Source organism: Rhincodon typus, unplaced genomic scaffold (genome assembly GCF_021869965.1).
Source record: "Rhincodon typus isolate 14 unplaced genomic scaffold, sRhiTyp1.1 hic_rhity00001411, whole genome shotgun sequence".
Taxonomy (NCBI): domain Eukaryota; kingdom Metazoa; phylum Chordata; class Chondrichthyes; order Orectolobiformes; family Rhincodontidae; genus Rhincodon; species Rhincodon typus.
In genome coordinates, this window is record NW_025967049.1 from 4,061 (window position 1) to 18,917 (window position 14,857).

The 14,857-nt window shown below is 40.6% G+C and overlaps 1 protein-coding gene across 1 annotated transcript; it reads left to right on the forward strand.

The window, feature by feature from the left end:
- Window positions 1–1,267: 1,267 nt before the first annotated feature.
- On the forward strand, window positions 1,268–13,251 carry LOC125481242 (serine/threonine-protein phosphatase 4 regulatory subunit 1-like; the record flags this gene model as incomplete). The annotated part of the gene is made up of 4 exons (XM_048592535.1): window positions 1,268–1,420; window positions 1,892–2,026; window positions 7,296–7,437; window positions 10,406–13,251. Coding segments are annotated over 4 exons (594 nt in total), but the record flags the coding sequence as incomplete, so codon positions are not given.
- Between the last annotated feature and the right edge of the window lie 1,606 nt (window positions 13,252–14,857).

Sequence of the window (14,857 nt, forward strand, 5' to 3'; positions counted from 1 at the left end):
GACGTTTCGGGGCAGGATCCAAGGGTGCCGCCCCGAAACGTCAACTTTCCTGCTCCCCCGCTGCTGCCTGGCCTGTTGTGTTCCTCCAGCTCCATACTGTGTTATCAACGGTTGTGAAGTTTTTGCTTTTTGAATATCCTGATGGTATCACCAAGGACTATCTCAATGCAGCTTTTTTATGATATACTCCCAAATGTAGTTATTTGTTTATTATTTATTAATTTGACGCTGATTGCACACATCATTTAAACTTTATTTTCTGTAGCTATAATTCACTTGATGCCCCTTTTTTCTTAATTACGGTCCTGAAATTTCTGACAGACGTAGTTGACCATCTTTTTCCTTTTCCACAGCAAACCTGACAAGTACGGTGTTGTGGTCACTCACTAAAATGCACTCCCATTGCTATCTTGGATAAACTGTCCAGCTTCATTCCCCAGCATTAGGGCCAGCACTGCACTGTCCCTTGTTGGATCTTCTACAAGGTGATGGCTGGTTATTTTTCTTTCTGGCAAGTGGGTGAAGCAGTCCCCTTGTTCATGAGTTTCCTTGTAACAGAACACCTTTTGGCAGCGATGATTGGGCCCAGGAGTAGGCCATTCTGTCCCCTAGACCCTGTCCTGCCATTTGACAAGATTCCACCTGATCGGACTGTGGCTTTAATTCTCCTTTCCAGTCTACCCCCATACCCTTTGACTCCCTCGTCAATCAAAAATCTTATCTAATTCAAGTTTTAAGAGTTTTCAATGATCCAGCTTCTGCTGCACTCTGGAGAAGAGAATTCCATGTAATAAAGATCCTGTGAGAGAATGCAATTTTCATTTCCATAAATGGGAGGTACCTTTTTAATATTAAACTGTGCCATGTTTCTAGATTCACTCATGGAGAAACATGTCAACATCCATAGTTCCCTCAGGATTTTGCTTCAATAAGATCACATCTCAATCTTCTAAGTTTTGGCAGATACAAGCTTAACCTGTTCCATCACTTCTCAGAAGATAACCTTTCATCCTGTTTGTTTCTACAATTTGTAGATTAATGCAGACGCTGTTGTAGAAGGAAAATAGTTTTTGCTGAACAACGAATGTGAACTAAAGCAATGCATAATGACGTTCCTTATTTTTTTTCCTCCCGTGCTCTTTGCCAGTTGTTCTTATTTCAGGTTTTACTGTTAGTGTTCATTTTCCTGATTCTTTACACCCACCCCCAACCCTCACCTCAGTGGATTAGCTTGCAGGTTGAATACATTTTTGTGTCACTTGTGTAGCCTTTGGCTGTTTCCATTTGTTTTCATTTTAGGCAATTGATTTTGCTGCTGGAACTGTACAATCCTAAGGATGTGTATGACTACCTACGACCCATATCACTCAGCCTCTGCGCCGATAAGGTTTCTTCAGTCCGCTGGATTGCCTACCGATTGGTAAGTTTTACAAATGCTGATAGAAGTAACTGAGAATCTGTTTCGTAATGCAATAAGAAAACACATTTTCTACTACGCATACAGGCTAGGTGTTAGATATGATTTCTGGTATCTACTGAGTGCACTAATTTCACTTAGGGGGAGTTGTGGTTGTAGTGGGGGTAGGTTCATTTTGTGACCGCAAAGACTGAATATTGCCCAGCAATGATGGTTAAGGTTAGTTCAAGCAGTTTATAGTCCACTGATGACTTAAATTTCTAATAAAAGCATAAACTTATTGAGAAATGAAAATCTAATTTCTGTAGCAAACCTGTGTTTCCTGTCACTGCTGTTTCCCTGACCACAACCTGTTTATCTGGTATAGTATTTGCCAACCCGTAGCCTTCGCAAGCAAATGCTTTATGAATTATGTTTATTTCTTGCAAAAAAAGTAACATTTTAATAATTGATGATTCCTGTGTTCTCCTCCAGGTTGGTGAGATGATTAGAAAATTCTATGCATCTGCAACTCCTGCATTAGCAGTTGACCTCATTCATGAACTTGTTGATAAGTTCTGCCATTCTGTGAAGTGGTCAGGTCGTCAAGCCTTTGTTTTTGTCTGCCAGGTAAGCAACCCATCTAGCAGCGTTGCCCCATCCTGACATTTCCCTCATCTGTTTGTACGTGGAATACTGCGGAACTTATACATTTATTCCATAATTACAAATCGTTGTATGGTTGAGACCTTCCCCTGTCCTAGTATTTGTAGCATCTTAGTGCAGGACGCAATTCAACTATCATGTCTGAACCGAATCTCAGTAACTTCTGTCCATTAGCATTACAGACATTAGTCGCAAGTATGCATGGAGTGTTGCTATGGAGATTTTCTCTAATCTTCCTGTGACTGATACCTGAGCATATCATTTTTGAGGTGCATGCATCGTTTCTTAGGCAGTCCCTCGGAACTGTGAACTACTTTCTTCCACTCTCTATAGTTGTGGTTCCTGAAATGACTACCGTTGAATATACTCGCAGTGTTTGAAGAGGTGGATTAGTGAGTTGCTCAGGTTTTTTTGGCTCCTGCTTCCGCTTGACCTCCACCTCGGTGTGATGGAGATGTCGGAGACTGTTGCTTGTAGGTGCTTCTTCTGAGTGGTCTAGGGCAAGACACAGTGGGGATTTGGCATTCTTTCGTGGAAGCCTTGAGGACATCCTTGAATTGTGTTCTCTGTTCTCATGGGTAACCACTTGGTGAGACGAAGCTCAGAGCTGAGAGCTTGTATCCTGTTGCACATGCTGGAAATGTGAAACAAAGACAGAATGCTAGAGAAACTCAGCAGGTCTAGCAGCATCTGTGGAGAGAATAAACCGTTAACATTTCGAGTATGGTATGACTCTTCTTTAGAACTGAAGGGTGTTGGAAAATAGATTTGTTTTTTCATACTTTTGACTGAGGCAGAGGAAGACTAAGAGGTCAGACATTCCAGAGTCCCAATGCAAAGGACACAGGAGTTGTTACTAGTGGGGAAAGGAAAAAAGAGATGTGAAAGGGAGAGAATGAGTCCTTACTACTAAGAGCAAAGTCAACCAAGATCGAAACATGACATGACAGTGGAGGAAGACAGAGTTTCTCCAGGGTCTTGAACATGTTTTGGAAGTCTTGTCAAGCATGCAAGCAATATGGCTGTCCAGCACAGCTGATTGGCTGTAATTAGTACTACTTGAGGGTTTAGGCCTGAAGGAGGCTACTAATATTGGAACGTCTTAGCAGTGGATTTGCTGGATTTTGCAGAGACACTCATGATATTTCTCTAGAGGTGTGAGATGTTTGCTGTATCTTGTCGATGTCTGTAATGCATGTGGCAATGCAGATATGACTACATCTCTGCAGTCTACAAACGTAATGTCAAGATTGAGGTCTTTGGAAATGTTGAATTTCATTGTAGATATCTCCTTCATTGAAAGGATGCTCCCAATGGCTAGACTTGGTCTTAGACAAAAGGTGCTGCAGGTTAAACAGTTTCCTGCTTGTCCTACAGGGAAGCTCCACCACATCAGAAAGTTCATCAAGTGGAGTGTTGTGACAAGAAACTTGGAGAATAACATTGTCACCACACCATTGTCACTTGACGCCAATTTGTGCAGGTATTGTGTGCTGGCAAGTCCCTTGGTGAGGATCACAGTAGTGAAAAAGTTCCAAGGCAGCCAAATTTGAGGGCAACAATTTGAGTTCCATCATCCCTCCTAGTTAACAGAATCAAAAGACATTTGTGCAATTGAAGAAGGCCACTTTTAAACATTGGTGCTGCTGTCTGCACTTGATTTTTTACAGGAAGACCATTCCAAAAAACAAGTTTTTGGATTTTTGGAATGGTCCATCTTTGCATCAGTTTTCACAGTAGAAGAAGACACATTAGCATACCAGAACTTCGAGACAGGGAGCAAATGTGAGCCTATTACTCGGGGGAAGATTCTGGGGAAGCCTCAAATTCTGAAGGTGGTTAAATCACCTGGACCAGATGGACTACATCTGAGTTCTGAATGACATAGCTGAGGAGATTAGAGGTATTGGTGGTGACCTTTTAGAAATCACTGGAATCGGGAGGGTCCTAGAGGTCTGGAAAGTGGCTAATGTAACATCCCTATTTAAGAATGGAGGGAGGCAGAAGGCATGAAGTATAGGCTTGTTAGCTTGACCATGGTCAAGATTTTAGAGTCCATTATTAAAGATGAGTCTGCAGAGTACTTGTAAGTGTATGGTAAAATATGGCTGAGTCAGCATGGCTTTATCAAGAGGAGGTCATGCCTGACAAATCTGTTAGAATTCTTTTGTGCAGGTAATGAGCAAGTTAGACAAAGAAGACCCAATGGACCTGATCTGTTTGAATTTCCAGAAGCCCTTTGCCAAGGTCCTGCACAGAAGGTTGCTAAATAAGTTAAGAGCTTGAAGGTGTTAGGGGCAAGGTATTGGTATTGATAGAGGATTGGCTAATTGGCAGAAGGAGGAGATTGGGAATAAATAGTTATTGTTTTCAGGACGGTAGCTCATGACTAGTGGAGCTCCACAGGAGTCTATGTTGCGGCCACAACTATTCACATTATATATAAACAATCTGGATGATGGAACTAAGGTCATTGTTATTAAGTTTACAGATGACACAAAGATGGGTGGAGGGACAGGTAGTGTTGAGGAAGTGGAGAGGCTGCAGACGGACTTGGACAGGCTAGGAGAGTGGGCAAAGTAGTGACAGATGAAATACAATGTGGGAAGGTGTGAGGTTATGCACTTTGACAGTAAGAACAGCGGCATAGACTATTTTCTAAATGGGGAAGGCTTCGGAAATCTGAAACACAAAGGGACTTGGGAGTCCTAATTCAGAATTCTCTTAAGGTTAACATGCAAGTTCTGTTATAGTTAGGAAGGCGAATGCAATGTTAGCATTCATTTTGGTAGCCATGATGTGGCGGTGCCGGTGTTGGACTGAGGTAGACAAAGTTTGAAGTTACATGACACCAGGTTATAGTGAAACAAATTTATTTGAAATCACAAGCTTTCAGGGCATAGCCCTTTATCAGGTGAAGTGACAGAAGCACGTAGAACACAATTTATAGGCAGAAAGATCAAGGGCACAGAAATCAAAAGATCATACAAATGATGTGAGTGGAGTCTCAAATAATAATTCTCTGCAGGTAATCAAAAATGTTTGACAGTGTGAGTAAAGTGTCAATAGCTGAATAACCAGCAAAGGGATGTCCTATAATCCGATTTAAAGGAGTCAGAAAGACAATTACAAAATATTAAAAATTAAGTGGTGCTGGAGACAAACCAAATGATTAGAATACCATGATAGGTGTAAGAGTCGCATGCTGAGGGTCCAACCAAAGTAATAAGTAATTCAAAACTGTACAAACTAATTAAGGTACAGAGATCATTATTTATCAAAACAGGACAGTAAGGAAGATATTACAGATACAGAACAAAGTGGTGGGGGCCACATATATATAGGATTATAGGTCATCCCTTCACTTGTTATTTCAGTTGTTGACACTTTACTCTCATTGTCAAACATTTTTGATTACCTGCAGAGAATTATTATTTGACACTCCACTCGTACACCATTTGTATGATCTTTTCATTTCTGCGCCCTTGATCTTTCTGCCTATAAATTCTGAGTGCTTCTCTCTCACTTGGCCTAGCGAAGGGGCTACACCTCTGAAAGCTTGTGATTTCAAATAAACCTGTTGGACTATAACCTGGTGTCGTGTGAATTTTGACAGATTTCATTTCCAGAGGACTAGAATACAAGAACAGAGATATACTGCTAAGGCTGTAAAAGGTTCTGGTCAGACTGCATTTGGAATGCTGTGAGCACTTTTTTGGACCACATTTCTAATGAAGTGTGTGCTATTGTTGAAGGTATCCAGAGTCCAGGGGTTACCCTTTAGAACTGAGATAAGGAAGAATTTCTTCAGCCAGGGGGTGGTGACTCTGTGGAATTCATTGTCACAAAGGGCTGTGGAGCCCACACCTTTGAGTGGATTTACGACGGGGAGATAGGTTCTTGATTAGTAATAGAATCAAGGGTTACGTGAAGGCAGGAGGATGGGGTTGAGAAACATATCGCTATTATCGATTGGCAGAGAACATTCAACGGGTCAAATGGCCTAATTCTCTTTGAATTGTTATTGGATCTCTTCCGCCTCCTCACCAGCACCAGCCCACTCTCAGTAAAAAATGCAGTCGGTCATCCCCTTTCTTTGAAAATGGCTACAGTTGTGCTATTTGGGCTCCTTGCCATGTTCTCCCCTCTGATGAGGAAGATGAGGTCATGTACTGGTCCCAGAAACACTTGTCCACTGTATTTCAGCAGGAATCCCCCCTGCACCAGTGACCTGGCTAGCAGTCATTTGTCGAGGGCCTTGCCAACCTGTCAGATTGGAGTTGTGCTGAGGTGGCGGTGCACAGCGTGATGTGGGACATGGTTGAAGGCACTTGTATTGAGATCAGCAATATCCTCCTTCCAGCAAATGCTGCCACGCTCTCTGTCCTGGGTTACTCACTTGTTACTCACCCGAAGTAGCTACGTGCATGGGTGCTTGGGCTGTGGGTGGTCTTGGCTGCTGAAGAATCCATATATGCCCAATAAGGTGCCACAATTTAACACCCACCAGGGGAGTTTTTTTTGAGGGTGGAGAGTCTTTGGAAAAGTGGTGGAAGCAGGGCCTTTGAATATTTTTAAGGCAGAAGTAGACAGATTCTTGATGAGCAAGGAGAGTAGGCAGATTTTGAATTTGAAATTGCAGTCGGGTCAGCTGTGATCTTAAATTGTGGAGCAGGCATGAGAGCTGGCTGGCCTACTCCTGCTGCTTCTTAATGTCATGACTGTCAATGAGTTGCTGAATTCCCTGAGCTTTTCCCACCCACCATCCGTTCTTTATCTTTCAGTTTCTTGTTGGACCCCTGCATTCATTTGTCTAAAGACTTGCTTTCTTTCCTTCAAGTTTTGTTTGTGCTTCCAGTTCAGGAGGGCCTTTTCTTGTGATTCAGTAGCTCTTGTCTCTCTTGATTCCACTCATCAAGCCAGTTTTGATGTTTTCTGGTAGAGAAATCTCCTCTCAATTGCTTATGATGAACCTAAAAGTGCGCCAGGTACTGTGGAAAATGTGGTTCCTGTTCATTGAGCATCACCAGGTTGCGTCTGAGGCTATACAGTACAAGTATACTTGATTACCAAGTTTTCAACCAGGTACCCTCAACAGAGGGTGCTTGCTGTGATAAAATTACAATTTAGTGCTATAGAACCTGTAAGCTTTCAGTTGTTAATAACAGTCTGAACTTTGTTTTCATAAACATTGTACATTAAAGGATGCATTTCTCTACACATTTAAATGCAGGCTGTGCTTGAAGATGATTATATTCCTGTGGAACAGTTTACTGAGCACTTGATGCCACACTTACTACAGTTAGCATCTGATCCTGTTCCAAATGTCAGAGTGTTATTAGCAAAAACTTTGAGACAAACTCTATTGGAAAAAGGTGAGATCTTTTGCTATTTCTGTCTCTCTAGTAAAAAAAATCCTCAAAAGCATATGTTTTTAAATAGTAAATTTTAAATAATAAGATCTAGATTAAATTTACTGGTTATATGAGTGGATATTCTACATATAGGTCACCAGCCGGTTTGAAAAATTATAATAAAACAAATTTTCAAGGAAGTTGGAGAAGTGCCGAAATTGTCGTTATAACGGGTGACTGGGATAGGGATAGGGATAGTGTTGGGGGTGGCAGGTGCAGAGAGGTAAGAATTTCTATGTTTTTTCTGGAAGAATTTACTACATCAGTGTGTTTCAAATCACAAGAAAGGAGATATTCTGGTACTGATTAGTGGGAATGTATTGAATCAACTATCAGTAAAGGAACACTTAGGGAACAGTGTCCATTGCATCAAAAGGTTTGAGTGAGCTTAGAAAAGCTCAGAGCACGCCAGATTCAAGTAACTGAGGGAGGGCAAATTTTCAGTATTGGCAAGCAAAACTCTTAAGAGAACAAAATACAGCCTTTGAAGACAGTAGTTTCCCTACTGCTAATCAAGAAGATCTGGGTGTAAGTCCCATCTGCCCACATGTCTGAACAGGTTGTTTTAAATAAATATAAATTATAAAAATTGGAGTGTGGACAGTTTAAATTTATGCATAAATAAGAGGGCAAGGCTGAGGTATTAAATGAATATTTGTGTTTTGTAGAGAATGAAAATGCTGCCCGCAATAAAATGAGTGAGGAGGTAACTGAAATATTGGATGGGCTCAAATTTGTTAGTTGTCAAATAAGCATGCTCTACTTATTCTCTCTGTTCTTGGGAGGAGCTTGCAGAGGACTGGAGAATTAAAAATGTCACATTTTTGTTCAGAAATAAACAACTACAGGCCAGTCAGTTTGACCTTGGTCAGAAATTTTTTGGAAACAATAATTCAGGACAACATTAAAAATGTGGACTAAGAAAAGCCAACACAGATTTGTTAAGGACAGATCGCGTTTAATTTTCTTTTTGATGAGGTAATAGGTGGTGTTAATGATGAAAGTAATTCCATTAATGTGACTACTTGAACCTCAAAGGTATTTGAGAATGTGCCCCATACAAGTTTGAAAAAGCATTTATGACCCGTGGAATGAAAGGAATAGTTGCAGCTTGGATGCAAAATTGCCTGAATAACAGCTGACAACTCTCAACTCCACTTTCCAGTCTTTGGGACTGGAGGAAATTACATAATGGGCTTCCACAGAGGCCAGTTTTAGGACTTCAACTTTCCTTGATATTTTATCGAGACATATACAAAACACAACTTCAGAATTTTAAGGTAATACAAAACTTGGAAGCATTGTGAACTGTAAGGTGAATGCTGATGGATATCAATAGGATATTGGTGGGATCATGGAATGGGTGGATAGTGGCAGCTTAAATTTAAATGCAGCAAAAGTATGAAGTACTTAATTTGGCAGAATGAATAAGGATATACAATATACGATAGAGAGTGCATTCTGTAGGAGATGCAGAATAAAAGGGACTTGGGGGAATTTTAATACTCAGGTCACAGGGCAGGTTGAGAAAGTTGTTACTAGAGCTTATAGAAATTTGGCCTTATAAATTGGATGTAGAAGCAAGGGAGTTATGATGAACCTGTACATGCACTGTTTCAGCCTCTGCTGGTGTTTAGCATCTAGTTCTGGCCTCTACACTTCAGGAAGGATGTGAAAGCATTCGACAAGGTGCAGAAAAATTTCCTGGCTCCAAATATGAAGAACTTCAGCTATGTTGATAGATTGGAGAAATGGGACTGTTCTCCTTGGAGGAGAAGAAATTAGTTAGAGGTACTCAAAATTATGAGGATCCAAACACAGTACAAGAGAAACTATTCCTGTTGGCAAATGGATCAAGAACCAGAGGACACCGATTCAAGGTGATCAGCAAAAGAAGCAGTGGCAACATGAGAAAAACATTTCCATGCTGTGAGTGAGTGGGATCTGGAATGCTCTGCCTGTGTGTGGTGGAGGTGGTGTCAGTCAAGGGCTTTCGAAAAAGAATTTCATAATGATATGAAGAGGAGACAAAATTAGCCTATTAGAAAAATGTGTCCAGGGAAATTGTTCTTGTGGAAAACTCGCATGAACATAACTGGTCGGATTGTTTTGGAATGATTCAGTAATTCTGTGTTTTGTGTGTCCCAAATTGTTATCTCCAATTCCACTACCAAAACCTAATTCAGATAAGTAAATCTCAGTAAATATCCCAAGTTTTGTCAAGGTAGGTGTGGAAACAATGTTTCCTCCAATGGGAGGATCTAGAATCTGGGCTCACTTTTTTTTAAAAAAAAAAAATAAATAATGGTGGCCCATTTAAAACATCGATGATGTAAGAGATCTTCTGACAGTCATGATTCTTTGGAACACTTTCTGAAAAGCTGGTGGAAGCAAAGTTCTCTTTCATATGGTAGCAGAACATAGATCCTTTGTTAAGCAAGAGGGTGAAAGATACACTAACCGTAGTGTATTACAGCATGGGAACTAACCATGCTAACCATTAAGCACCTGCCAACTTTAATCTCCCAGTACCTGGTCCATAACCTGCTATAGTGCTTCTTGTTCTCGTAAGTACTTGTTAAATGTTGAGTGTTCTGGAAGCCAACCACCCTCTGACACTTTTAAATTTTGGGGCGTTTAAAAAAAGGAAAAAGAAGGAAAGTAGGCTGATACTTTATATTAATGCCCATTTCATTTACAGAAACAAGGGACAACTACGAGTTGATACTTTATTTCTGAAAACATTTGGTGATCTTGTAGAATTTAAAAGGAGACTCTTTATTTTCCAAAGGTTGGAACATTTATACTCAAGGTGCATCTTTTTCCATTTGTTGCAGTTTAGAGCCCTTGGCTGAGATGTATTTATGGGGGTTAGGAGGTAAAATAAAGGTTATCCTACCAGTTCAGTTCATCTCCTTATTTCTTACAGAATACTTCATGAACTCAGGCAGTTCTCACCAGGAGGCCATAGAGCAAATCGCTGTGGCACTGCAGGCTGATCGAGACCGGGATGTCCGATACTTTGCTAGCATATACCCCAGCAGTACAAAGCTTGGCGATGATTCAATGAGTACTGCTTCTTCCACTTATTAAAACAGGCTGTTGTTTCATGCACCATTGGACTGATCAAACCAAGTCACTGATGAGTGCATTAACTGTGTATCAGCTGGAATGTACTGGGTGAGTGCTCTAGAATACGGCGAGATATCTGTTCTCTACACTGAACGATGGCATTTTATGATTGTGGTGACCTGCCTTGTGGCTCTTGATTACACTGAGATTCATTTAGACTATTACTAGTCGTGTGGCCGTGACTTAGTTTTCATACCTTGACCACTGAAAAGTTCTCAGAGGATTTTACCACCGAAGCCTTAAACTCCTGTATTCTTAAAGCTAACAAACTTGAACAACTGGAGCCGCCTTAATGGAGGAGGGATTGCCATTTCAAACCTAATCATTCCTTCCAGAAAAGTTATTAGAATGTTACTGACAATTCTTGTCTATAAACAACATTTAATTGCATTTGCAAAGAATAAGATCCTGACAAGTTAATGTGTACTTGTTAATACTGTATGAGAACTTTCATGTACTCATTCTGAAAAGTTCTTCTCAACTGTGCTAGTTATGTCAAGGGTATTTTTACCTAAATGGATTAGTTATACCTCATTTAGTTCGAACACAGACAGTGGGATTGTAATGTGGTCTTGAAGCTTGTCCATTCATACTACAGCAAATTTCAGCCTCGCGGGTATGAGAAAATGGCTGCCACTGTTCTGCTTTGACTCACTTCCTTACCACCTCATTCATCCTTACTAATGGTTTTTGTTCTAACTATATTGCACAGGAATTGACCGAATTATAGAAGCAAAAGGGCAACAAAATGCATACATAATATATACTTAATGCTTTTGAGTACTTTTTTTGTTAACAAATTCCTCATTGCTGGACAGAAGTGAAAACACATGCAAGGGTTAATGGTGGCTGTTAGTAGAGGTGTGCAGACCTTGCCAAATTGATCTAGAATTTATACCTCAGTGAGGTGGATCTGACTGAACTCAAAGTATGAAATCTTGCACTATCTGGTGTGCAAATAACTTTACATCTATATAAATTTACACATCTGACTCCACTTTTAAATCACACAAGGCACCTTTTATTTCTCATATACTCTACCTATAAAAACAATTATCTGCTATCTTGCTAGGTGAGGGGAATAGAGACACAGAAGGTATGCTGGATAATCACCATGGGATAATGTTTTTTCAAAGATCTTTGCAATGTGAGGACATTTCAATCAACTAACTACCATCTATAAAAACTCAATCTTCTGAGTTAACAATCCTACCATCTTCTTCAAGCTGATGGTCTTTGTGCCTTAGTGGCAGCCAATGAAGTCTCTCTCTGTTGATTTGAATTCTTTGGTCCATGATTAATTAATGTCACCTCAGTTTTAACATTTGTAATGAATGGCTTCTGGTAATTAGTATACATTTCAATCTGTCTTCCACTTTTGCTAGTCTTTTCCAAGTAATAGGCCTGTTCTAAATTTTAATGTAACAAAGCTATCGCATTCATAGGGTATCCTGGATACAATATGTAAATGACATGAGAGATTCCCATTAGTCCAGGAGGAGAGACCATTGGTTAAACAAGTTTCTGCAGAATTTTTGGCACATTATTCAGTGGATTTTGTAGTAACAAATGCCTTGAAATGGAGTTTGTATTCTACTTGTACACTGGCTGCTCCATGAGCTATCATGAGAATTCTCTAGTGTCCACCTGAAGGATAAATGTTTCTTGCTGTAAACCCCATTTGAGGAATGACCTTTCTAACCTCTCCATCTGTAACAGGGTAAATGATTGATTGTGATCTGAGACTGCTGTTGCAGATCAGCCTACATTGGCAAGTCTTCAGAATCCATCTCAGTTCTGGCGCTAGTGTATGTGTGTTTGGAGATTGAATGAATATAAAAGACAAACAATGGATTAACAATAGTCTCCATTTTTCTTGAAAGAAGTCCAGCATCCACATATCTTCTATGTTTAATAAATACTTATCTTTTCAGTTTGTATTTTATGAATTTGCCACATTTTTTAGTTTATGAAGTCTCAGTATTGCCTTGGACAAACTGAACTCATTCCAGGCAATAGTCCTCCGAAAAATGTTGTGTTCTTCAGCTGATTTGGCTCCAAAAACATTAACAATCAAACCAGTTGACTTTTATCTTTCTCTTAACCATGCCCCCCCAACTCCTCCACCAAACTTCCCTGCCACCAGGATCAAATGAGATGATCCATTGCACATGTGGATTTTGGACTTCTTTCTCTTTTCAGAAAATAGGATGTTTCCTCTCACAGATAATCTAATGTTACATGCTGCAAAGTGTGGTAAATGGTCAGATTTCTGTGTGATTTCAAATGTGTGCAGTGGGAACTCTCGGGGTCAGGCTCAGCACCAACACTACAAAGTATTCAAATGATTTTAAAAGTACAGCATATTTCTGTGTGTTATGCAGAGTGCTGCTGTGTACTTATATCTGTTTCATGCTGGTCATGTCCTGCAGAGTATATTTTGAATTGGAGTAGCACACAAGCTTTAAGTCAGAAAATTCAGGTATTTTAACTTTTTATCATGATCGGCTGAATGCTGCACCTTTTTTATATGTACATATCTGTGAGCACTCAAGTGCCCATTGTTGATCATGTCATAAAAAGCTGTTGTGATACAAGTTGTTCTGTACTTGTCCAAATAAAAATAAATATGCAACTGTTTAAGTTTGTTGTTCTTCAAGTTCTGTTCTTCACTTTGACATTTTGGAGGGAATGCAATGCAAGCGAACTGGGATTTATGTTATCTGATAACTCTGCTGAACTGAGAATTATATGCATGTTGGTCAGTGATTCCTTACCAGACTCCAGTTCCTGACTGTGGAGCTACTGCTGAGTTTGACTTTTTCATAATTCCAGCTGGACTTTAACATACAGCACCTGAGGGAAGTCAGGTACCCCAAGAAGTGCAGTTGGGCAAATATTGACACCAAATCAAAGCAGCTGACCAAACACTAAGTCAAAGTATTGGGTTTTAGGCAACCTCTTGAAGGAAGTTTGGAGAGAGAATTTCCAAACTTGGGGCTTAAATGGCTGAATGCACAGCTGTAGTGGCGAGACAGGAATTCAAGGTTAGACAGGAAGGCCAATGAATTGAATTAACTTTATTGTCACATGTACTCAAATGAGTGCAATGAAAAGTGTACAGTTGCCACATTACAGCGCCATCTTCGGTACAAAGGTACCGAGGTACAGATACTCAAGAACAAATTTGTAGGGAACAAAAGAAATTCGAAAGGTAAAGAAATAAATAGTCCACCATTATAGGTCATAGGAATAAATTAGGAAGATAAAGCAAAAAAATTCAGAATATCAGTCTTTCTGACCCAGTCCATGCCGGAACCTAGTCTTAAAAGAGACCTCTGCTTTGCTGGACCCACCAACTAGGAGTCGTCCCACTTTAGGCACCATCTCTTCGCCGATGGGCCCGCTTGGCTGACACCACTGAACCCACACTCACTCTGTGACCCAAAGTCCCTGGTTCCAGGCTGTCTCACTTTGGCTGCAGATGTCCCCTTGCTGGTGCTGCCATCTTGAAGAGTCCACTGCTGCCAGTACCGATCGTTTTGCTGCTGCCAGTCCCAAACTCCAGGATAATAACCTTTGCTACTGCTGCCGCTGGCCCCGAGTGGTAGGAGAACGACCTTGTGTGCCACCCCTTCCTATTGCAGGGAGAACATCCTCCCTCACTGCTGCTGCCTCCTATTGCCAGGAGAATCCACGTCGTCCGCTGCAAATGCAGCTCGCTCTCACTGCTGCACCAGTGCTGCCAACCAGCCCGCCACAAAAGAAGGAAAAGAAAGACTAAAAGAAAAGGAAAATAAAGCAAAAGGTCAGAGCAGAAGCAAAAGTAAATGACAGGAAGCAAGTGGGAATGGATGGGCCCCAGGCAAGAGCCAGCACGCAATCCTGTCACTCAGCTGCCATCTTGCACAAGAAGGACCAGGAGGATGACCATTTTAAAATCAAGACGTTGCAGGGCCAGGAACCAATGTATGTTGACACACGCACTTTGAGTGCATTTGGTTATGGGTTTGTGGAGTGTGGGAGATGGGAAGTCTAGCTTAGAAGAACATTGGACTGATTTGCTTCTTCATAATTTTGTTTCAGGTATATTGGCAATGAAACAACTGTAGAAGTTGTTTCCTTTTGATTTAATACTCTTCATCCAAGCAAAGGCCTGGACTTTGATTCTCAACCACACACCAGCATGTGCAAGCCTGCTAAGTGCACTTTTCTGAGGCTCAAATAGCATTTTAATCATTTTCTCTTG